Here is a 25,794-nt window from a genome sequence, read left to right on the forward strand (position 1 = left end):
TTTAAGGATAGTTAAAGTTAGTTAAGTTAGTTAAATTTTAAAAAAGTGTCTGTTTTTAGAGAAATGTTTTATAGAAAACATTGTCTTAAGAAAATATTGTATTAAGTGTCAAGTCATCTCCATTCACTCCAGTGGACCATTTCTTTATTGCAATAGTGGACCATGGACCCTTTCAGTAGGTCATGGAGGTTAGTGCCATACAGTAGCTATTCCACTGAGATATAGCATTACAGAATATTTAGATGCAATTTTAATGAGTAAAACAAGACTATATGTTAACATCACATGTAAATCAAATTAAAACATGTTAGTGGAACAGTAAATTGGGAGTTTTGTGTTAATTAATGCCAGAATAGGCTAGCAAACACAATAACAACATTTTTAACATTACAAAATTAACAATGGCTTCAGTTGACTGAGTGAAATATTAGTCATTTTAGCATGTCGTTTTCTGGCCCATTTAAATAAATGTACCCACTGAGTATAACCTACTGTGTTTAAATGATAACTACAACAATCAGGGAAACAGCTACATTTTTTTGTGAAATTTTGCTGTAAATAATATGCGAGAGCATATTTGACAGATTTTGTAAGCATTTCAGTCTTTGTGGTGTGTTGTTGGGGTTTTTTTTGTATTATATTGGAGTTCAGGCCCAGAAGAGTTGAGGTAGAGGACCCAAATGAGACTGAAAGCACAAAGTAGATTTTAAAAAAGCCCAAAAGTCTGAAAAAATTAATCAAAAGGCTAAATGGGAATTAAATTGAATACACAACAACACTCACTTCTTTCTTCACCACGGCAGACTGGTACAATGTTCACATTACTGCAGGAACAGTAATGTTATCCAGTCTATCTGCTAATCTCCTGTTTGCCTGTCCCCCTACTTGTGTTTAAAATCCTAAAATACTTAAACTCCTGCACTTGGGGGAGCAAATCATCCCTGACTCAGCATGGGTATTCCACCCTTTTTCAGCTGTGAACCATGGTTTCAGATTTAGAGATATTAATTCTCATTCCTGCCTCGTCAGACTTGGCTGAGAACTGCTCCAGTGTGAGCTGAAGGCCACGCCTGGTGAAGCCAACAGAACCACATCATCCACAAAAACGTGAGACAAGATCCTGAGGCCACCAAAGTGGAATCCTTTCCCCACTTGGCTATGTCTAGAAATTCTGTCCTTAAAATTTAAGAACAGAATTGGTGACAAAGCGGAGCCCTGGTGGAGTCACTGGGAATAATTATGGCTGACTGCCAGCAATTCAGACCAAGAGCTTAATACAGTTTATGGCTGATACCCACCATCTACAGCACATACTCTCCCATAGTACCTCCCATAGTTGCTCGGTTAAATGGAGTGAAATGCCTTCTCCAAGTCTACAAAATACATGTAGACTAGTCAGATAAACTCACATGTAGACTTGAATATGTCAAAGTATTCCTTCTATGACAGGTACAGGTAGTGGCAGCCACAGATCCATGTAGCTGCCTCAACAATGGAGGTGTGAAACATGTTTAATTTAGACTTGATGTTCCTAGCCTCCCTCATAATGTCTTTGAAGTTCTGCAAGACGTGGAAATTGAAGATTTTGTGGTCAGGGGTCTCTGTCAGACACTCCCTTATCATATGATTGAACGCTTACTATACATTTGGGAGGGCCTCTACAGCATCCTCCCACACCACTCTACCTCACTATCATGTGGTGCTCATTGAGAGCTCATCTAATGATGGGATTCCAAACTCAGTCAGGGAGTCCTGGTGCCACATGCACTTTTGAAAATCCTTAAGTTCAAACATGGTGTTCATTATGGACAAACTGTAACAATAACACAATACCACTCAGGTTCAGATCAGGCAGCCATTCCTGCTAATGTTGTCTACATGGGGCGATCGTGGCTCAAGAGTTGGCAGTTCGTCTTGTAATTGGAAGGTTGCTGGTTCAAGCCCCGGCTCAGACAGTCTCAGTTGTTGTGTCCTTGGGCAAGACACTCCACCCGTTGCCTACTGGTGGCGGCTAGCAGCTGTGGCTACAATGTAGCTTGCCATCACCAATGGGTGAATGACTGAATGTAGTGTTAAGCGCTTTGGGGTCCTTAGGGACTAAGTAAAGCGCTATACAAATACAGGCCATTTACATGAGTGAAGAAGTATCCCAGTAGAACTGGAGTGTCCAGGAGGGGCCCTGTAGGAGCCATTTTATGTTTGTAATGTGTGCCACTAGGGGTCACTTTTTGTGTTTATGGTGTGTTTATGAGACTGTATTTAACCTCCTAGGACCTGGCGTCCACATATGTGGACATCACATTTTGGGTTATTTAGACCAAAATACTGAATTTTGCTCTACAAGGGCCTGATATCCACTTACAAGGACATTATAGTGCTACTGTTCTATCAAAATTTTAAATGAATATCCTCATAAGTGGCTCTCATTTTTCTTAAAAACAAAAATAAGGCAAAAAAAAATCTGGTAATTCTTTGTTTTTACATTCATCGGGCCCCAATACTTCCAAATATCAAAGAGAAATGAAAAATGCATGCAGTGGAAGAGTTCGGGTCTTAGGAGGTTAAGGTAGACACACATAATTAGTGTCAGGTGTTATTGGTCAGAAAGAGCAAACAGTCTGTGACCACTGCGCTGTTGTCATTTATGATAAATGACACTGGATAAAAAGAACTGTTGAACAACAAATACAACCAATGGAATACAATAAAGATGTTAAATTGACAAGATAAGTATGGCTGGAGTTATTGGAGTGTGGCAAGTTTCATTCATAACAGTGGCATCGCGTCACCCCCACCATCGAACACCTCAGTGGCTTCAAGCATAGGTTTAGCCTCTGCTTGATACACCCAGCAGCTCTGTGAAGGCTGAGTGTATCAAGCTGAGTAACAGTGCTTCTACACTGTTACTCAGCATGGAAGCACGGATTATATCTATATCTATACATCTGATGCTATATCTAGTCAGTATCTCTCAACCTCATCCTCTTGCTTAAGCTCCATCCCCACCAGAGAGGTGACGTTCTATGTCCCAAGAGTCAGCCTCAACAGCCAGAGATTGGATTGCCAGGCCTTCACTGCTTCGCTGCCCAACACATGTTGCACCTGACCCATATGTGACCCATGTTGTGCCTTATGTGGGTGGTGAGCAATGAGGAGTAAGAAAGAAATACAGGTTGATCACAACTGCCTTAGTGAATTAATTATATTAGCCAATTTTTACTATAATTTGGTGGAATGGTAAGTGGTGGTTTAGTTGAAGCTAAATAAAAAAGAACCTATGCTGTGGCATCACTTTCCTTGTGTTTTAATTGTCTGTGTTTATTCAAAAATAGTAGTACTTTTTACTTAGTTTGCACATTTATACCTGCTTACTAGATCATGTGGCATTATCATGTCTTAACCAGGTACAAACCTGTACAAAAAACGAACATTACAGGATTACATGGATGTAAAAAACTAAACATGGGGACACAGTCGAGTTTGACCAGTTGACCCCGCTCTCTCTTTTTCTTTCCTTTAGGCTCTCCACCACCCAGGCAGCGGTGTAGGCGTCATTTAATCTTTTTCTTGTCCTGGTCTATTCCTGCAGACGTCCTGCCCACTCATTCTGCCTCTCTTTCCTTTCAGCCCCTCACTGATGATTAACCTCCCTCCTTGTCGCTCGCCCACGCCGCTCGTTCTGATTTCGTCATAGCGGCACGGCTGCAGTACGCCTGCTGTCAGGCACTTCACACAGGTTCTGGAGGGGAAAAATTGATGATGGGTTCATTGGAGGCAGTTATAATGGAGGCTAATGACCAATGAGAATGTGTCCAGGCTGTGAAGTACACACTTGAGGAACAAATGTTTAATACATATGAATGTAAGAAATGAAGAGATGTTGTTCCCTTTTCTCCTTGAAAGCATATAACAAAAACATAGAAAGACTAAAATGAATTAAAAGTCCTATTCTGAAACATTTCCACTGAAAAGACTTCTTCCAAAAAACCTCAACGATTGCACAGTTGTAGGCCGTTGATATATACACATGTACACGCACGCACGCACACACAGAAAGTACATTGTGTTGTCATCCTTGCTTCCTGCTCTGCTGGACCAGCAGGATTTGGCCCACTAAAATGCCTCCTGTCTACTTTAACCTCATTTGTGTAACAGATCAGTTCATTCATTCAATTAGCACACACTCTCACATGGGCACCTGCACATGCACATTCACTCATCGGAAATCTATGGCTTCCCAGTGCAATTGTTGAAAAGTAAACTGACTCCCAAAAGTCCCTTGCAATTGAGCTTTCTGATCAATAGGAGCCCTTTAGTCCATAGAAAGATTTTTTCTATCCTGTCGAGAGAAATGTTTGTTATGAAAAACAGCTAACTTCACCCCAAAAAGGCTAAACGTGTTCCTAGTGTTTAAGTTATATTTTATGTGATATATGTAAGTGTGTATTAGTTAGCTCATAAATATGCATTCTGTAAGTGCATAAGTGGCTGTTACAGGAAGACAACGAGTCAGTACACCATCCACATACAGATAAATGTCAGAGCTGAACAGCTGGTGCTCAGCACAGTGTCACGCCTTATCCAGTGATTTGCTCATCACATATTGCGTTGTAGCTAATAGTTGATCTCTAGTGGACACTGCATAGGTAACCTAATTCATTTTTTTCAAGTATATTTTGTAGACCTGTTCACAACAACAGTCATCCCATTATCAGTATGCTGTAAGATAAGACAATGCAATATTTTGGAAAACCAAATATTGTATTCCTCTAAGCAAACACGTGCAGAAGGTGGGGAAGAAGAACTCCCTTTTAACCTGGTAGCACCAGATTCAGAGAGGAACAGCCATCTGTTATGGACAGTTGGGGGTTGAGGGAAAAGAAAATACAGAAAAGACATATATATGTACTACACTATCCTATGTCAATGAACAGTTTTTTGCTGTCATTGGTAGTAGCTTCAATTCTTCACCTCAAACTTAAGATGTGTTTTACCTGACACCTATCCACTCCTCATCAACACAAGTGACAGAATTGTTATTAACATGCCAAGGATGAATGAAGTCAATTACTGTTTCTTAATGTAAAGTTGTTTTCACACATGAACTTCTGTCAATTTGTGGAAAATCAGGTTGAAACACTTTCCATAGATGCCTTTCCTCACATTTAAAGAGTCTCCTTTTACAGTATTGCATATACGCCATGTGGTGAGAGAACGAGAGCTATCTAAGTAGAGTATGCAGTAAGTCAGAACTAGAGTCTTCAATGCTGAAATCTAATTTTGAAATAGATGATTGTAATTTGTGTCACTTGTGGGGTTTTTTACAGAGCAGCTGAGGTGGCGCAGGGGTTAGGAAGCCTTCAAACACTAAGGAGCTATGTTAAAAGATAATTCTAAGTTCTTTCAATATGGACCCTATATTACTTGCTACAAATAAGCACAATAACATGAACAAGGTTTATTTTGAAGAAATTTAAATGAGAACAAACAGTTACATCATTTACCAAACTAAACACATTTCCTGTTTTAGCACTCTCTTTGTCTATTGGTTTTATTGTTACGTGCTCAGTGTTATTGTAATGCCTGCTTCCAAAAAAGGGAGCTATATCACTGTGTTTTTTCTGTCCACATATACAGTAGGTTTGGATATACCCAAAGGCTCAACAGTGGACTGAATTATCACTGACTTTGATGTGGTGTTGTTCTGTGTTTCTGAATTACAATTTATACTGGAGTGCAATGTTATACTAGCTAAGCATGGACAAAACTATAATAAATTTGATTTTTTTTTATTGTGTAGTAGATGTAGAACCAGTATTACTTGTTGTATTAATATTTAATAAAGGGGTAGTAGCATGGTACCAGTGTACTGTATTTAGTTTATTTAGTTTCAGTCTTCTTTCTTTGAGCTTTTTGCAGGAAGGAGGTCTGGAAGCTGCAGGCCGGCTCACAGGTCCTCTTTTATTCTCTGCCTCTCTCTTTGCTCTGACAGATCCGTGCTGATATCAGATTGATGGGCCGGTTTGATTGAAGTCTCTTTGTCGTGCTAATGTCACCGCGAGTGATGGATGAGGCAAATGGGCCAACTCAACGCGCGTGCGTGCAAACTCGACTCCAGAACCGAAAGAAAGAGCCTCTCCCCTCCTCCCGTACACACACACATACATACACACACACACACACACGACTTCCCTCGCTCCCGTGACCAGCTAACAAACTTCTGGCCTCCGGTCACCATAGGCGACGAGCCACGTGACCTGCCATGGAGGTAAGAAAAGGAGTAACACGGTAAAACGGAGAGAGGGAGACAATTGAAGAGCAAGAGCCAGAGAAAATTGAAGAATTTGAAGAAAAAAGACAGACTTTAGGAAGACTGGGTGTAACCTGTGTGAAGCTGAAAATGTGACTGTATTCTTTTCAGTCCTCTCCCGTTGTTTTCCACTGTCACTGACGAGCCTTTGAAACACAGGTTGAGTTACTGATAGAGTAGGGCCTTTAAAACACACACAAACTGCAGCAGACCACATGTGTTTCTGGTTTGGAGACGTAAAGCCTTCGCATTTTTTCATTCACATTGGAAATGTCTACAGTTTTTTACTTGTAATGTAATTTTGTCGCGACTTTTTTTTATTACTTTAAGGGTTTTTCAATTAAAAGACCAACACGATTTTTGTACTGCTTTTTGCACACAACAGGGAGATTCTATATCATACTGCCGACTATAGGAACAACTTTCAAATGGATTTTTTAGTTATTTGATTTTTGCTTTTCAACGAATTTCTATTAACCTCGGTCGTGTTTCTTGCTGATAACAAGTCGAGACATTTTACCAATTCCCTGGTGCTTCGAGTCTGCATGGACAACATGAACTCCTTTGTGGAATACTCTATTTGTAACCGACAACCAACTGGCATTTATTCTGCGCCTAAATCTGGATACCACCATCATCACCTGCACCATCACCTTCCCCTGGATCAGCGTCAGGGATTCCCCGTGAGCATCCAAACAGGCCTCAGCGGTTCTCCTGTCCCCGGGTCCAGAAATGACAACAGAGACGTAGGAGCGAGTTATACCGCGGATGCAGGGATGTACGTGGGCGTTGGGGCGGACACCGCCAGCGGAGGAGCAAGTCAGCATCATCAGCAACATCCTCCTCAACATCACGAACAGCATACGCACAGCGGCTACCAACATCCAACACATCACAATCACCCTCAGCTTCACCAGAGCCAAAGCCTGCAGAGTGTAATACCTTCTCCTTATGGTAACGGCTGCAACACGGGGGCCTATGTGGGCCAGGCATGCACCACAAACTCGGAGTATGTTGCTGCCACAGGCGCACCAAACTCCGTCCATCCGCAGTATTTCATGGAGGATTCTTTGGCCTCCACCTACTGTCATCAATCAAGCTTCCCCAACTCGGCCTCAACCGTCGGCCCCAGTTACAGCTCTCTTACCGGGGTCTACTGCGGGCCTCAGCGCACCCTTGCTGGGTCACAGTACCCGCAGCAGATCGGTGGGGGGGTGCTTGACGCAGGAGGCTACCTGGAGCTTTCGCCTGGGGGAGGCTACGGGGAGCTGCCGGTATCTCAGGATCGTGAAAGAGGGGACGATGAGGTCCAGCAGGCCGGGCAGGGGCAGACCTTCGACTGGATGAAGGTGAAGAGAAATCCACCGAAGACAGGTGAGGGTTCACTTATCCGTTTAACGTCTTAATAAAACCTTATCGTGAGATTAAGTCTGCAGTCCGTCAAAAGTTTCGTATAATATTATGGCATGTTTTTCATATGAAATGCAGTCAAAAATAAATGCATGAATAAACAAACAGAGCGGGGGAATTCGTTTTAAGACGGTCAATGAGGACTGAATGTAGCTTGCAGTCAGGAGCATAATTTGAAGATCAGAACTTTATGGTACAGAGAACAACATTGTTTGATCGAAATGATTTTCACAACATTATTTTTATCCTTTCAGAGAAAATACATCATATTTGTACTACTACTTTCTTTGTGCGGATGGCAGGCTTTTATTTTTTTATTATTATTATTTTTTACTTATCTTAATTACTCAAATCGTCAAAGAAGAGGAAAGAGAGAAAGAAAGAATAACAGTTGTGGTTTTCCAACATAAATAAGGCCCATAATGAATTACAGTAATTCGTTGTTTCGAGCACTTAAAAAGAAGACAGAAGTTCCCATATAAAAAAAAGATTGCTCGTTAATACCATCCAGCACGTCTAATGGTCACAGATAAATTAGGCCTTTAAATAATTTCATTTTAAATAACTGGTAGAACAGATGTTGAAAAACTGATATATGAATACACTGTATTTTTATCAACAGAATGCTTTGTTGCATTTAGGAACGCTTTGGACTTTATTACTGTGACACAGTTAATTGAATGGCACTAAAAGTACAAATCAGAGTCGTTTTCGGACTTCACTATGCAGTCGTATCTGTAGATACTTTGGTCTGGGTCAGCTGAGCCCCGGGAGTGTGAGCTCTCTCTCTCTCTCTCTCTCTCTCTCTCTCTCTGTGTCTTAATGATTACAGCAGACAGGTTATTTCTCCGTTGAAAGTCTTTCCTGCTTTGTTATCTTTAAAAGCAGCCCCTCCATTAACCAGCTCCACCACCAACACCGACACCCCCGTGCTGCTTCTCCATCCCTCCTTAGGCCCACTGATGTCCTTCACTGCTCGTGTTTTTTAAACCTCATCTTTGTGATGCACTTTGTATTTATTTTGATGTAATTTAATAAATTATGGATATCAAACCACAAACCAAACTCTGACTATAAACATATCTCTATTTTCTAATTAACGAACACATCTAGCTTCAGTAACAACGAGCGCTTTTCTTATTACACGTACAAGTAAAACATAAAACATTCGTCTAACAGCTTGTCCATCTCTCTCGCAGTCAAAGTGGCCGACTACGGTCTTGCCCATAACAACGCCATGCGCACCAACTTCAGCACGAGGCAGCTGACGGAGCTGGAGAAGGAGTTCCACTTTAGCAAGTACCTGACCCGAGCGCGGCGCGTGGAGATCGCCGCCACGCTCGAGCTCAACGAGACTCAGGTGAAGATTTGGTTCCAGAACAGACGCATGAAGCAGAAGAAGCGCGAGCGGGAAGGCGCCACCGCGTCTGCGCGGCCATTCTCCTCCTCTTCCGGTACCGGCAGCAGCTTGAACAAGGAGCTGGAAGACACTGACCGCTCTTCCGCGTCTACGTCTCCAGGCGCGTCCCCGAGCTCGGAGACGTAATCTGGCTTTGTACCACTGTGATACACTCTTCAACCCATTCTTAAAAGACTGCCTGTTGAACAGTTTTTCTAAGTCCCAGAATTCTATAATGGCCGACCACCCATTCAGATGGACTTTTATGCCTCATGTACATGAACATGGAGAAAATAAGTTCTCAGTGCATTTTAGGGAAAGAAAAAAATTTATATTAGTGACATAATTGACAGTTACATACAGTAAGTGCACTGATTTGACAAACTAATGGCACTTATGCCATGGAGGTAACAGAAAATGCATAAAAGATGTCTGATTATAGATTTTGATACAAACTGGATGAGAGGAGCAGTGAATTTTGGGTCTTTTAGTGAAAATCATTCATGTAGATGATGATAATGACGATGGATGATGATTTGGGGGGGGGCGTACAGTTCTTTTGTTAATAGTTTAATATTGTTTTGGGGGGAAAAAAAATCTATTTTAGTCATTCTGTTATAGCATTTAACTTTCTATATTTAAAAAAGTCAATCCCATAAAATTTGCTTTTACTATGTCACTAAAACTCACCTAAAAGCCTTCATGAATGCTGCAAATGTAAATGATCTCGGGGAGACATATACAAAATTGTGAAGATGATGACGTGGGTTCTGAGCTATGTTGGTAACACAGGAAGCCTGATGATGAGAATATAGTGCTATCTGGTACACTTTGAACATACTTTTTTTCCCTGTTTCTTACTGTTTCTAGTGTTGGCCTACATGTGTCTTCCTATGCAGCTCTGGTCTTTGCACTATGTGACTACAGGGTGACACTTTCAGACAGAAGATACATGAAGCTGGAATGTTATGTTTTCTTCAGGTTTTATGCACATTTACAAAAGCTGTGATTCTTCTGCAGTCTGATTTAGAATATGAACATGTTAGTTAGATTCAGGTCAATGTAGAGTGTTTGTTTGTGTGCACTTAAAAGGACAGGGTTTAGGGAAACTACTGAACTTAAGATGAAGAGTGGAAGTGTTTAATTTTTACTGACTGGGTCCTTGCCATTGAGAATAACTTATTGGATGTGTTGTTTATATTTTTGATTCTAGATAATATGTGTGTGTGTGTGTGTGTGTGTGTGTGTGTGTGTGTGTGTGTGTGTAGTAGGGGGGTAATGTTCCTTTTCCAGACAAAATGATTTAACATAAAGTGATTCACTCCTAAATATGACTTTAGAAAAATAAAATTTCGTTTGGAATCTCCCTTCGCCTGTACCCACTCCAGTACCAGATAATTTTATCCAAGCAGGTTATGTTTACATTGTTCAGGAGTCTGTTTTCCTGAACAATTTGCTGGGTTTGATGTCAGCCTGTACCCTGAACTGACAATGATGTGACTGATTTTTTCTTATATTGTTTTTAAATGAGAACAGGGTTTGTTTTAGTTCTGCTGCCTTGAAGATACTCTCAGTGATATTTCTGCCTCCTTTTCTACTTTGAGCTACCTCATAAAATTATTTTGTTGATTAAGAGTTGATTCTTTGTTTTTAAACTGACCGTGAAGTGTCTAATGCATGCATGTCAAATTCCTTTTAATTAATGGACTGCACGCAGCCCAATTTGACCTCAAGTGGACCAAAAAAGTGAAACTGTTGCATAAAAATCTGCAAAAAAAACCCTCCAAAAGGCTGGATTTCATTCTGCTTTCACATTGAAAGAATGGTGGATTTACAAAACAGATGATATACAGCTTGTTGTAAGAAAAATATGTCCTAAATTCCATATATCTAAGTTTTTCCACATCTAGTCAGTCTACTCGCACACATGGAAAAAATGAAGCCCAAGAGGCCATGAGAAGGCTATAAAACTGAAGATAATTCAGCTCTGTGGCTTGGAACAATTTAAATAAGTACTCTGATGACTTAATGACTTGAAACACACTGCTCTCTTTTGAAAATAAACATCCCAAAATTCCTCTATTTTCACACATTGCAAAGTCATCTAGAAGGTATGCTTATATTCTTTGGCTGTTATTTGGACACACTGGCCAAACATTTGACACCATATGTGTATGATATGAATTGATTGGTTCTTCACTCAGAGATAATACTGTTTTGTTTTTGTTTGTTTTTTTTTTGTTTGTTTTTTTCAATTTTAAGACTGTGTCAGAGTGCTGAATACATCAGAAAAGTCTCAGGAAAACCACAGAGGTCAGAGGTCCACATTTATGTTTAATATTGTTGTTTTTGATTTGAGAAAACAATCCCACCAATGTTCTTATTATTTCAGAATGCTAATCATGTGTGTTACATTCATAAATTAATTAATAACAATTTACTGTACCAAAAGCGTAGGACAGCCCCTAGAACCCAAATGACTGCGCTAATCCAGTAGTTAATCCCAAAGCGAATCTGTTTCCATAATAGCTCATTCATGAGCCAAGAGGAACGGGAAATGCAGTGCAGAAATGGATTTTCAGACCATTTTAAATGTCAGAAATAAATCTTTGATTCTTTTATCCAATTATTTATTTATTTTTTCATATATTTATTTTTTCATATATTTAAAAATCAGGGTTTTTTTTTTAATTTAGAACTCAAAATTGCCTTTTGAAAATCTGTTTTCACTGAGAATTAATCTTTTTTTTTAAATTAAATTCATTTTGGATTTAAAGTATTTATTAATAGATTAATAATTCATTTTGAAAAATTTGAATTATAAATAGTGTTTTTATTTTAAATTAAATTATTTAAGTAAATAAAATGAATAAAAATGAATTTGTAAATGAATGAACAAATACATATTTTATCGTACAATTCAATATTTAGGCTTCTTTTTTTCAATGAGCGTGACTCTTCTGGTCCTCCATACAGAAGAAGAAATACATCACTTCTGTATAATTTAGTTTAAAGTGGTTACATTTAATGAAAGATTAGAGTTAAAATTGGGAACCGAAGGGTGCAAAAAGAAAGATGTGATTTAAACCATAGAACAGTCATCATTATGATGTTTTTAGTTTGAAATTGAAAGTCTTCTGTCTTTAAAAAATAACTAAAAGTCAGTTTTTTCTTTTGGCTTGAAAGATTTATTGCAGACCATAACATAAAGAGTAGAATGATATAAATAACATACATGTATATGTCTATTAAAATGCTTTGCACAAAACATCATGGAGAGAGCTTCATGCATTTCAGTCGCAGGCTTTCCTCTCAATTCACAGTGCCAGTGGTTGAATCCACCCTCCTCCACACAGGCTACAATGAGGAATGTTACAGACCTTTGTGGGTGGATAGCTCTATCTAAAGGTGACCCTCTGGGATATCTAAACATGTAAACAGACTCCTTCTCATCACCTTCTCATCAATCCTGTTCTAAAGATTCTTCTCCTAGAAGCTAACTGGGAAACTCAGTCATCGCTTCATGACAAATAAAGATTAGACAGAAGCCACTCACAGATCGTTTTTACAGCACTTCAACTTCCCCAGCTGAAAAAGTCCCATCAGACAAGATACTTGCAGATGTGAAAATTGCTTTATGCACCATCCCCACCACCAGTCTCACTGAAACCATTGAGCTCAGATATGACTCTGCCACAGCAAACCAAGAAGAACTTGGTATAAAACCAAGGATGCGTGTAGAGAAAGCCCGCATGGATAACAAGGCTGGGAGCCAGAATCAGAGAAGCTCAGAAGGATATTAGAATAGAAGAATAATCCTTTAATTGTCCCACAAGGGGAAATTTGGTTGTATATTAGTAAGCTAACTGAGCTGTAGAGGGCCATGGATGAATAAGAAGTAAAATGTCCATGACTGAGGTACTAGAAACTGCCAAACAAAGTCTCATAGCCCTTGCCACTAGGCTGAGGAGATATACCAGAGAAGCAGAGCAAAGAGGCCTGTGCTCCATACATGCATCCAGGGTGCATTATCAGCTACAAGTAAAAAGTAATACAAGGTCAGATGCACCTATTGCTGAAAATGACTAAAACTTGAAAACATCTGGAAGAAAGAGGTGTCACACACATTGTCAACCCATTGTTTAACTGTACACTGGTGCAGTGGGTCCTAGGTTCCTCCTTCCCAGGACTTGTCCCCATGGTTGCCTGACCTAACCTGAATTGAAGACATTTGGGACATTATGTTTTAGTCTATCCGATGCCACCAGGTTGCACCTGAGACTGTCAAGGAGCTCAATGGTCCATCATCCATCATCTCATTAGGAAGATGCCCCAACCTTGTCAGGCATGCAAGCACGTTGGGGCAATATGAACTATTGAGTATTATTGAGTATTATTGTAGGGTCTTTATTATTATTATTATTATTATTATTATTATTATTATTATTATTATTATTATTATTATTATTATTATTATTATTATTATTAATTGAATTGAACTGAATTCCATTTTGAGTTGCAAAATGGCATCATTTTTTCACTTTGATTTTTTTGGGGTGACTTCTAAGTTTCATTTCCATCAAACAATGTGGGATCCCTTTCATTTCTAAGGCCATATGAGCATAGGTATCCTGCATGATTTTTTTCCCATTGAAATTGGATTGGATGTCTTTACTAAGTGTTCCTTTAATGAATATGAGCACCGTATCAGTTTGTTAATGAGTTAGTGTGATCTCACAGGAAAAGAGTTTAATTCAGGGAATGCAGTTATTATGTTGAAATAATGTAAAATACCTAACAGTAGGAGAATTACTCAAATTATGAGCACTGGCAACCCTCCTGCTGTTGTTTTAGTTTCCTTATCTCAGTATAGTGTCCAAGTCTAAACAAAGAAGACAGTCTCATGCATTAGATGTTTAATTTCCTACAAATTTCTTGCAAACATGATTTTGATACTATAGTTAAATTGGTGAAGCAGGACAAAAATATTGTGCTTTAGCAGATGAAGTGAAAATAACGAGATAAGAGTGTATGTAAGAGAGAGAAATGGAAGAAGACCTCAGCAAAGAGTGGAGATTCTTTCATGATGACCTCACTGGGGCTGACCTCAAACTTCTGTTTTACTTTCCACAACTCATCTCAAGTTCAACACACTGTCTGCTGCTGTGTTCAGTATGTGTTTGTGTGTGTATTGCCTTCATAAAAAGCAGTGAAAAATAAAGTGGAGCAGTTACAGTTCAAGAGTTCACATTCTCATTCAAATTGAAGACAGCATGTGCCCCACACAAAGAGCTATAGCGTGTCATAGTGCTTCATGTTAAAATTCCTCTACATGCTCTGTTTTTTCTAACCAGCCAAGTGATCAGTATTACTTTAGTTTTTGATCAATCTAAATTTACTTTTTGAAAAAAGTTTGTGGTCTGACCAATTAGAGCCAAACAGTGGGCTGTGCATTCACAGTATACATCAATATGTTTTTAAATTATTCAGCTGACCAACATAACATAACCTCTTCTTCTTCTTGGTTGTTGGTTACACAATAGTGATTGCAATTGAGAAAGTCCTGACACCTTTCTACCGGGGAACATGAAGTAAGAGTTTGTCACTTTAAAAAAATGTTTTTATAACAATAATAGTGGTGTTATAAGCATTGCCTAACAACAAGAAGGTCATGGGTTCAAATCCACCAGCAGGCTAGGGCTGTCTGTGTAGGGTTTGCTTGTCTGTGTGGGTAGTTAATTTTCCTCCCACAGTCCAAAGAGGTTAACTGATGACTCTAAATTGACCATAGGTATGAATCTAGGTCTGTCAGCTTGGGATAGATGGATAGATGGCAACTTATTCTTGCCTACATTTTAATATGGTTTTATGATGTACCTTCAAGCAGTAATTATATCATGCACCTTGAGGCAACTGTTGTTGTGATTTGGTGCTATATTAATAAAACTGAACTGAGTTTTTAATCCCTTTTGATTTTTCTATCTATTTTGATAAGGCTTTCAGAAATAAACAAATACGAACGAGAGCAAACTGAAGTAAGATTTTAGTGTTTATGACGTGCTAAGTTAAATGTGTGTGTGTGATAGAGAGAGAGAGAAAGAGAGAGACAGTGCAGTGGTGAGCATGTGTGCCGGTTTTTATCTGTAGGGGTCATCCGGAGTTCAGTAGTTCTCCTCCTTAGCTCTGTCCACAGAGAAGCATGTGAGCCCTGCAGAGTCAGCCTGTTGACTCAGTGCTGCTGCTCAGAAGAAAAATAAGTCTGGCATCATTCTCCCAATAAATCATTTGAAGGTGAATCTTCTTAAGTTCAGTGGAGTTTCCCCCAATCTGCACAATCTACTATCTTGTCAGACTGAAGAAAGCTAAAAGTTAATTCCCCAATGTTCTCAGCGGCAGCCAGGATCAAATAACAGCTGAGATTGTACAAATATAGTAATGACCAATCTAGCCTACTGTAATCTGTAACTAGTAGACAGAAACAGACTTATATAAGCTGAACAGATAAACGAGAATTAAGTTACAAAATTAGTTCTTGTTAAGATGCAAAACAACTAACCACAGTGCTGTGGCTTCGTTTTTGAAAGCATCAGTCCATTAACAAAGAAGTCCTGTGTTCTAAACCCTGCAGTGCATCTTTGGAATCAGACAAACCTTTGGTGTTCGCTAGTAGTGACTAGGGAAACACATAAAAGAGGTCGTAAACAAGCACTGAATTCATTATTTTTACCCAAATAAGAACGAGCTTGTTCCATATTACAGTTCAAACTACAACAAATTTGGAATCCACTCCGCATCCATCTTAGTGCCCCAGGAAAAAAAGGAAAAAGAAAAACAACATACTGGATTTTATAATGGATGAATTTACATTAAAAATCATTTAGCACCTTCTAACATGACATTGTGCAGCAGAGCTAACTAGATGTTTTATGAGAAAAGAACACCAAAACAAGAAAGAAAGGCAAAAGGTCATGAAGGCAGAGTTGAAGTTGTTTTTTTTTTTTTAAGTGTGCTTGTCAGCAGGCTGGAGGTTAGGGGGAGAACAGAGAGCAGAAGGTTATCTGGCCAGACATTCCTGTTCATCCAGTGCAAGAAAAAAAAAACATGAGGACATTTCAATGGAAATTATGATTTCAAGCAAAAAAACAAAAAAACAAAAAACACAATTTAAGAATGTTTATGAAGTGCTTAAATTGGACATATTTGTTCATCAGAATACACAATACAGTTTTACAGCAGTGGTTTTCTACACCACTTTGTCTTTTGTGTGGCAGACAGGGCTGAAAGCCTGAGAGTGTTTGGTTAACTGATGCTGTGTACTCCCTGACCCTGTGTCCTCATCACAAAGACACATACACTAGAGCTAACACAGCACTGCATGCTGTGTTAGCTTGAGATTAACAGATTATTGTGCCATGTTCTTTCAGAACTCTCTGCTCGATGTGTGTGTGTATATATATGTATCTATCTATCTATCTATCTATCTATCTATCTATCTATCTATCTATCTATCTATCTATCTATCTATCTATCTATCTATCTATCTATCTATCTATCTATCTCTCTCTCTCTCTCTCTCTCTCTCTCTCTCTCTCTCTCTATATATATATATATATATATATATATATATATATATATATATATATAGATAGATAGATAGATAGATAGATAGATAGATAGACATATATCTATATATGTGTGTGTGTGGGGGGGGGGGGGGGGGGGATGCTTGGCTTGAATGAAAGACAGGGGAAACAGGAACAGCCAAAGTGCATCAACAGTCCTCAAAATGGGGCGAAACCGAGGGCACATCTATCACACAGTGACAACACAAATACATCACTCCCAGCACACAAACCTGTTGAGCCCTGTGACTTTAGTTTGTGAAGAAGTCTATTAATTTACGATAGAAATATGAATATATAAGATAAATAGGATTCAAACTAGTCCAACACATTGCCTTTTTTATCAATGGTTTATTCTATTCTCTGTAGTAAAATGCTGCGATCAGCGGGATCAAATGCGGCGCTGAGGTTGAGCAGGACAAGTACAGAAATGTGTCCAACAAGCCGATCATTCGGATCCTTCACTCTGAATGAACTCTAAATCCTGACTGAACCTCATCAAATTAATCATTCCACTGCAAAAGATCACATAGCTGATTTACATAAACTCTTTCTATAGTTTTTGAAATCAAAGAAAGACTGGAAATCAGTCTAAAATTAGCTAAGACAGTTGAATCAAGTAAAGGCTTTTTAAGTAATGGCTTAATTACAACCACCTTAAAAGACTGTGATATGTCACTTATTAATAAGGATGAAGTGAAATTGAAGCAATAATTAATGATAAGGCTTCTTTGAGCAGTCTTGAACGGATGGGATCTAATAGACATGCTGATAGTTTGGAGGAAGTACTTATTACCTGATGTGTTCACTTTTTGAAGCATAGGCAAAACTAAAACACAAACTTTATGGTTAGAATTTGACACAGGAAACTTTTCTGCTGTTCTGTTCTTGACTCTGGACTCAATATAAGCAGTATTTAAGTTTATCACCACGTTTATCACCACGATAGAATTAAGAAATGAGAATTGAGAAACTTAAAGGAGAGTTCTGGATTTTGGATTGTACTCTAAATACATGCTGAGTTTATTATTGTAATTAATAGGCAAGTGTTAAAAGCACAGTGGACAGAAATATATTTCTAATCCTCCCCAAAACTGCCTGTAAATGAAATAGTCATAGATTATCCTACAGGAAGAATTGTGGTATAGCACTGATAACGTTTTATAACAGTTCAGTTGATTTGTCTGTGAGATGTAAGGTCAGCTTTTTTTCTATGATGACTTCAGGTCAAAGAGTTATGGTTTTAGGTACAACTTTAGCTTCCGATCAAAAAATAAATGTTCCAAAGTTCAAAATAGACAGATGAGACAAAAAAGAACAATAAAAAAATGGTGAGAATGAGCTTAACTTGACCTGAGGGGTGGATAAATGGCACAGTTTGCTTTTTTTTAAGCTATTTTCATGTTGCCCTTTATCTTTTTTATTTCTTCTTTCCTTGTCCACTCTGAGTATGAAAAAAAAAGCACATCTTAAAGAGATAAATGCCTGGATTACATGTAATTTCCTACTTTTTTCATCTTTAATGTCATCCTACACTAACAATGGAACAGGAAAAAGTGGAAGAAGACAGAGACAAACAATCCATACACCATACAGTGAAGGTGAATGTATGTATGGGAAAATAAATTCAAATCGTTACCACCACTCCAAACAACTACATCATCATCTCTTTTATTATCATGCAAATGGGAAATATCTGACTTCCATTTAAAGCACAGCTTAAATAAACATTTAAATGTTTAAGGATTAATATTTAAATGTATATATTACAAAAAGGTCAAGCGGGTAGGAAGTGATGCACTATGCATTTAAATGTGACTTTTCCTCAGAAAACTTTACTAACCTCTTTTTACTCTCATGTGCTTAAATACTGTTATTTCATTTAATAGTAAGGAATTATCTAACATTGTCTGTCCCCCCCCCCAAGTGTTCCTTTAGTCATGTCTCCTTCTGCTCTCCTTTAGACTGGTCACGGCAGTTGGGGGTGGGCAGTTGGCTGCCCCTCCCTGTGCCTGGTACTGCCAGAAGTGTCTTTCTGTTAATAAGGAATTTTTCCAATTGACCATTCCCAACTGCTTGTCCATAAGGGGTCATCTGACTGTTGGTGTTTTCTTTCTAATACTGTAGGGATGAAGCTGAAGCTCCTTTAGGTAACTGTTACTGAGTTGGCTGTAATCTGAAGAGATGCATTCTTTTGGGCAGCTGTGGCAATTTGAAAAGAGCAGAAAATGTCAGAATTAAAGAAGCTATTGAAAACAAGAAAAATCTGATGGCGAAACAGACAGAAGAAACAGACACAAATGTGAATGTTTATTCCACAAACACCTCCAAATATTTGTATGTGTGTGTGTCGGGGGAGGGGGAAGGGTGTTAAAGAGATAGCCAAGATCTGAAGGATCAGGTTTCGTTGATCTTTGTTAGGGTCATGTTGAGTTCGGGCCAAGAGATTCTTGACATTTCTCTCTGCACTACCTGACCCGACATGTAACCAGGACTTGTGCGTTTCCGTGCATGTGTTCAGCTATGCCACATTTCCTGTTGATAATAAAGAATAAGTAAAAATGCACCTACTCATTTTAAGTTTTTGTTTTTAATTCAGTTTATTTTGAGGCTGGGTTTTTTTGTTTCACTTTATTCATCAAAGTTTGAAAATGTGTAGTTTCAGTGTTCAATGTTTTAGTCTTTCTAACTATAAGTTAATGAAAAGCACATGTGAGATTCAAGATTTAGGAAAATCAATACAACTATTACAATGCACTTGAGTCAAAGTCTTGTAGATATCCACCGTCCACCCTCTCAGTGAAGATCTATCAATAACTTGCCTCATCGGGCAAGTTATTATAAAACTTTTACCAGAGTAAAGGTTTCAGGTTTTTAGTTTAATTTAAAACAAGCCTGTTAGTTACTGTTTGTTTGAAAAGCGAAAGCTAGAAAAGTAGACAAAACTGTCAGCAGCTTTCAGAGCCAGCAGACGGAAAGGTTTCCTGGCACTAGAAAACAAATGGATGAACCAAAATGGATGTTACATATCCTCAGTTTGTGTGGTATTGAAATGTTGCAGTTGATAACAGGCAAAAGGTTTACTTTTTGAAGCCAGTTAAATCAACATTTGACCATAAATTATAGTTTGGGAATTCACCTTAACAAACACACACAATTTACATTCACATATTGTTCTTTTATGCTACATACAGATTACATTTCAACAAAATAAAAAAAACAAAAAAACAAACATATATATATATATATATATATATATATATATATATATATATATATATATACAGTGGGGCAAAAAAGTATTTAGTCAGCCACCAATACTTTTTTGCCCCACTGTATGTGTGTGTGTGTTAGGGGTGCAACAATACTCGTATCGATATTGAACCATTCGGTACAGTGCTTTCGTTTTGGTACGCATTTGTATCGAACAATACAATTTTTTAAAATTTATTTTATCAACTTTTCTTCTGACGATGCTGTCTGTGTTGAGCGCTCAGTGGATCTGCGTTCGACTACTCCGCCTAGGCTGCACTGTCGAGTGCAGATCCACTGAGCGCAGCGCAAGCTAGCAAGACAGAAGCTAAGCCTGTTGCAACATGGCAACTGCCTCAACGCTACCCGAAATTGAGCCTCCCCCACCCTCATTCAGATCTGGCGTTTGGAACTATTTTGGTCTTCATGTGAGCATGACCCTGATGGTAAGCGCGTCATGGACAAAAGTAAAACAGTATGTCGGGTGTGCCATGCAATGCTCAATTGGTGGGAACTAGTGCGTTAGCGCAGTTAGCTTGTTAACGTGTTGACACCGTCCAGCCCGATGGACGGGACGATCCGTGGTAAGTCAATAACGGAGATTTGCCGCATTATAGCGTTAATGTCATTTTAACGAGATTAACGCTGACAGCACTAGTGGGAACACAACAAATATGACTGCACATTTACGCCGACATCATCCTAGTGCAAAGACAAGTGGAAGCAGACAAAAACAACAAGCTTGCATGCTACAAACTTTACCCGAGTCATTTAGACAGCACGTGATTCTCCTCATGGGGACCTGATATGTTTAATATGCTGCTGAGAATATAGCCCAGATGAAGCGTATAGTATAGCTTTTATTTTGGAAAGAGCCATTTCTCTGTAATAAACTCTCTTTTCCAAAGATGAGTGATTTCTCGATCAGATAGATTTGTTTTTCTTTTTATTATTTTGTTGTTTCAACAACATTAAATTTAAAAACTGTATTTTCGAGTTAAAATATATTTTTATAATTTTAATAAATGACAAATTAAAAAGGCATGAACATTTTTTTATCGAAAAAATATCGAACCGTGACACCAAAGTATCCAATCTCAAATTTTGTGTATCGTTGCACCCCTAATATATATATATATATATATATACTTTAAAAAAAAAAATGTATTATTGATGTTTGCCTGTATTGATATGGGAAGGGTTTTTTTTCCCAGCTCAACAGAATCTTACATACTTGCTTCAATAGTTGATGCAGTACAACAAAATAATACAGACAAAATAAAAGCCAGTGATATCAAAATGCTTTTCAAAGTGATCCATTCAGCACTGCATGTACTGGTGAAACGTCTGTACTCCTCATTAAAGCTAAGCAGCCTGGTGATGGGGCACAAACTTCATCCAGAAGTCCAGAAATAGCCTGAGGCAGGTGAACCCCGTGGAGCAGGTGAAGCCCTGTGGTGCAGCTTGTCTACTGGTCTCTGCAGCCCTGCTGAAAGCCTGAGTCACACTCACACTAAAACACACACACACACACACACACACACACACACACACACACACAGCAGGCAGTTGTATTCTGAAACAGTAACATGCAGTCAAACTGGCAACCCTTTTCACCCTAAACAGAGTCCATTCTGTTTATTAGTTAAAGAGGAAGAACACTTTGATTCTTGTTTTTCTGTTTTTCAGGAGAAAGATAGTCAAAAAAAATTTGAAACTCACTCCATGATGAAATAAACCTCACTTGACAACTAACAACTAGCTAAATAACAGTGTTTGTTTACTTTTCAGCTCCAGTGGTTGCCAGTTGAAACCAAGTTAATCTGAACAAATGTGAAATGCTGAAACACATACATGGCTTGAACCCATTATGACACCATTTTAATGTGAGGTCTAGTCTAGCTATATTTGCAAAGTGACCATATACAAGATGGTATCAAAAACATTAAACTCACCTGAATCCCAATCCCAACTACTCTCCTTTCTGGTAGAGCAGTTTTCAGTCTGGAACAGACTCCAATCTGCTGACCACTGAGCAGTGAGGAAACCGTTACTTACTGAATCCAGATTATTGGCTTGCACACAAAGAAAAAGGCAGATGCTCTGGCACATCTTCTACCAACAGCATGTGGAAACAGTGAATGTGTGAAAACTGGTAGCAATGTGTATGTGACTGCAATGACTGCAATGTTTGTGTGTGTGAATGCACTGTGTGAATGCATATGCACTGTGAATGTGCATATGTGTGAATGTGTGAGCAGTGTGGAAGACGGATGAGTGTGTGAATTCATCTGACTTCCTGTATAGCAGTCAGCTGGAAGCTTTTGACTTAATTCAAACCTTTGTGTGTGTGTGTGTGTGTGTGTGTGTGTGTGTGTATGAGATAGAATGGAGAGAATGCAGAAGAAAGACACTGAAGAAGTAGTTTGTATAATTGAATGCTTCTGCTCTTTCAGTGTACTGAAGAAGTTCTGAACAGCACCTGGCAGAGAGAAAGAAACAGACAGAGTGTATGGAAGTGTTGCATACAAGAAAAAAGAAAATAATCACAAGCAAATAATTTCATTTCAGAGGTGCAGGTATTCATTGCTACTCATGCAATTAAATTCCTTGCCCATAGATTCAGCAACTCATGCCCACAAGTGGCTTCTTTGTGAGCACTGCAGCAGATTAATGCAGGCAACTCTGCTGTCAAAGCTGAATTCTGCTTGCTGGAAATAACCTGACTTTTGACAAAGCTCAAAGAAAATGGGATCCTAATGTGACTGGTCACTTTAAATCACAGACGCCACAGCATCTGTAATGGACAGGTTCGGTTTACTGTGTTAAACCAAGTTATACCTTGGAAACATCTAAGCTTAAAACCACATTTGTTTACAATTTTGAAAATTAAGTTCTCATTATTTATTACCAACAGTTACATTTTTCTGTGTAGCAGTGAAGATACTGGATTCTTTTCGGTAGCAAAGTGGAGTCAGCGAGAAATCAGTACATCCACAGGTGTATAGAAGAAATAACATCTATCTATCTTTTTTGTCTAGTCATCCTGGGCTGAGTTGCAGGGGCAGGAGCCTAATCAGAGAAATCCAGATCTCCCTCTCCCCAGCAGCCACCTCCAATTTATCTGGGGGTACACTGGGGCATCCCCAGGCCAGATGAGAGATATAATCTCTCCGCCATGTCCTAGGTTTAGCCTCTTCTCCAGGTACAACATGCCCAGAAGACCTCACACTGGAGGCGCCTGTAAGGTATCCTTGTGTGATCACCTCAACTCCTTTCGATGTGGAGGAGTAGCAGGTTTACCCTGTGCCCCTCTAGATAGATTCCACTCTTACCTCTATCTCTAAGGGAGAGACCAACCACTCTTCGGAGAAGCTCAATCCAATGTTATATCTCCAATCTCAGTCTTCCGTTCTCTACCCAAAGCTTGTGACCATAGGTAGGGTCGTAGATTGAATGGTAAATAAACAGCTTCACTTTAACACTAAGGTCTCTTTTCACCAAGACAGACCACATCACTACAGATTAATTTAACATTTAAATTGTTTTTGGGTCAAAATGACTCTGCCAATTGCTTTAAAATATTGGCTTGAGAAATTTGGGAGTTATTACTTTCAACGGAAATATTATATATTTGCACAGTTTTACAACCTTGCTAGCAGTAAGCTTCTGCAGATAGAAATGTACACTGCACCTTCCTCGTACTTTTACTAGTCTTGACCTGCACTGCAATAATAAATTAGCAAAAACTGCAGAAGAGCTACTTGAGACTGGCTCCAACAGAATATAAGTCAAGGTGAGTGCTGAGTCCAAGTTTTGAGACAAAAAATACAATCAGTGGTTATTTCAGAATGTTTTAAAGACATTACCCACAAAAGTGTAAAAACAATGCTGTGCTGGTGTGGTGAATGTTTGGGGGAGAGGAGGAGTCCCTCTTTCACTGAGGTCTGTTGCTGTGCTGTCTCATCAATAACCCTCATATTGACAAGGGAAGGGACACACAAAGGCAGGGACATCCCTCAACAATGTGATGACTATGTGTGTGTGTGTGTGTGTGTGCATGCATTCACATTATTCCCTCCAGCAGTAATGTGAATGAGGTTTTCAGGATTATGAAATGTTGCTGTGTGTCTTTACTTCTGTCAGTGAGCAGGTGGTCAGTCTGGTCTCATCAACCTTTCCCTCAGTCACACACACAAACACACCCACCCACAGTTGCTCTGTAGCAAAGGACAGATGTTTGTAGAGAAGAAGTGTGCACACAGAGGGAACATCCATCAGAGACTCAGTAAGCCCCTTTCACACATGCATTCTTTTCTATTAATCTGACAACATATGAACTTATTGGTTTCATGTCATTGAAGGAGTGTGACATTGTAAAAGTTAAGGCAGCAATCTTACTGGTAACGTTAAATCACTTTCAACATAAGTCTGAATTTGCTGTCACATTAACAACCTGTATTCAGTCTTTCACTTTTAGAATCCTAAAAACACTCTTTTGCTCTTCTGAAATCCAACTCTACACCTAACTCTACATAAGACTATGGGTCTCATGTTCTAGTTCTCTCATGAAAGTGGCTTTAATCATTTCTCAATTTTTCTAATGCAGCACATATATTGCTTGTTTTACTATATATTGCATAACAAAATTAATAAATCTTCAAGTCATATGAGAAGTACAATACAATTGTAAAAACATTTTTTTATATTATGCCTAAGAGAGGCAGATCAGTAAGTAGAAAACCAGTCTCAACAGATTCTCTGTGGCCATTATGATCTTGAATATTAACTGTATAGTGTATGTATACTTTGTAGAAATATAAGATGGATACATGGACTAGAGTGGACTTGCTTTAAATACTGTTTTCCTTGTTTACTGTTCAATGATTGCTCAGCAGTGGTATTTATATACTCGCTGTACAATCTAAAAACAGTGTATCTATGAGCAAAGATAAAACAGCTTTTATGTAATTACTTTATTTTCCCAGGAGACATTCTGTAAATGCCTTTTGAAAATGTAGTTTTGTGTTTGGAATTAAGTGAAACGGGAAGGAGTTTTCAAGAAATGTGTCAGCTGTTATGAAAAATTTAATTGCTAACTTTGTTGAGTTTATCGGGTTGTTATTTCTGTATTTATTACTACCAGTATCTATGCCAGTATCAAACAACAGCAAGAACCATCCACAAGTTTTTCCAAAGCAAAAGTTGCAGCAGTGACTTTACATGAATGACCTGGCTCTATTTCATTCCACTAAACCAGGGGTGTCCAACTCTAGGCCTCAAGGGCCGGTGTCCTGCAGGTTTTAGATATCATCCTGGGTCAACACACCTGAATCAAATGATTAGTTCATTACCAGGCTTCTTGAAACGTTCAAGACATGTTGAGAAGGTAATTTAGGGACACATATAAAATCTGCAGGACACCGACCCTTGAGGTCTGGAGTTCGACACCACTGCACTAAACAAAGATTAAGCCAAAATTTCCCAATTATGGGAGCTGCTATGCTGCAGTTTTGGAGCCAAAGTCTGTGCTTTGATGTTTCAAACTCCAAACAGTTATCCGCAGTAATTATTTGTAGTGCAGCAGTGGAAATACAGACAACTGTCACGAGATTACTTTACTGCTGAAAAAATCTTTAAAACCAGAACAAGTTTTGAAGCTACTGCACTGCTGTTCCATCAATGAGTTGTACAGGATTACATAGATTTTATGATTAGAAAACATCATCATAATGAAGAGGATGCATCGTTTCTAAAAACAAACAAACAAACAAACAACTATTTGTTGTCTATTGTCACTG

At 38.7% G+C, this 25,794-nt stretch overlaps 1 protein-coding gene and 1 long non-coding RNA gene across 2 annotated transcripts in view; both read left to right on the forward strand.

The window, feature by feature from the left end:
* Positions 1-25,794, forward strand: part of LOC146520668 (uncharacterized) — a 489,613-nt gene that overhangs the window by 339,970 nt on the left and 123,849 nt on the right. The gene's annotated exons all lie outside the window — the stretch shown is intronic.
* Positions 28-11,696, forward strand: hoxb1a (homeobox B1a). Its single transcript, XM_085158271.1, has 2 exons — positions 28-7,684; positions 8,920-11,696. The coding sequence occupies exons 1-2, from the start codon at positions 6,856-6,858 to the stop codon at positions 9,264-9,266; spliced, it is 1,176 nt and encodes a 391-aa protein (XP_085014397.1). The 5' UTR covers positions 28-6,855; the 3' UTR covers positions 9,267-11,696.

The sequence above is a fragment of the Neolamprologus multifasciatus genome, chromosome 4 (assembly GCF_963576455.1).
Source record: "Neolamprologus multifasciatus chromosome 4, fNeoMul1.2, whole genome shotgun sequence".
Taxonomy (NCBI): domain Eukaryota; kingdom Metazoa; phylum Chordata; class Actinopteri; order Cichliformes; family Cichlidae; genus Neolamprologus; species Neolamprologus multifasciatus.

Coding starts and splice junctions, on each gene's coding strand:
- hoxb1a (XM_085158271.1), top strand. CDS start 6,856: ATGGACAACATGAACTCCTTTGTGGAATACTCTATTTGTAACCGACAA. Junction 7,685..8,919: donor GAGAAATCCACCGAAGACAG/GTGAGGGTTCAC, acceptor TCTCTCTCGCAG/TCAAAGTGGCCGACTACGGT.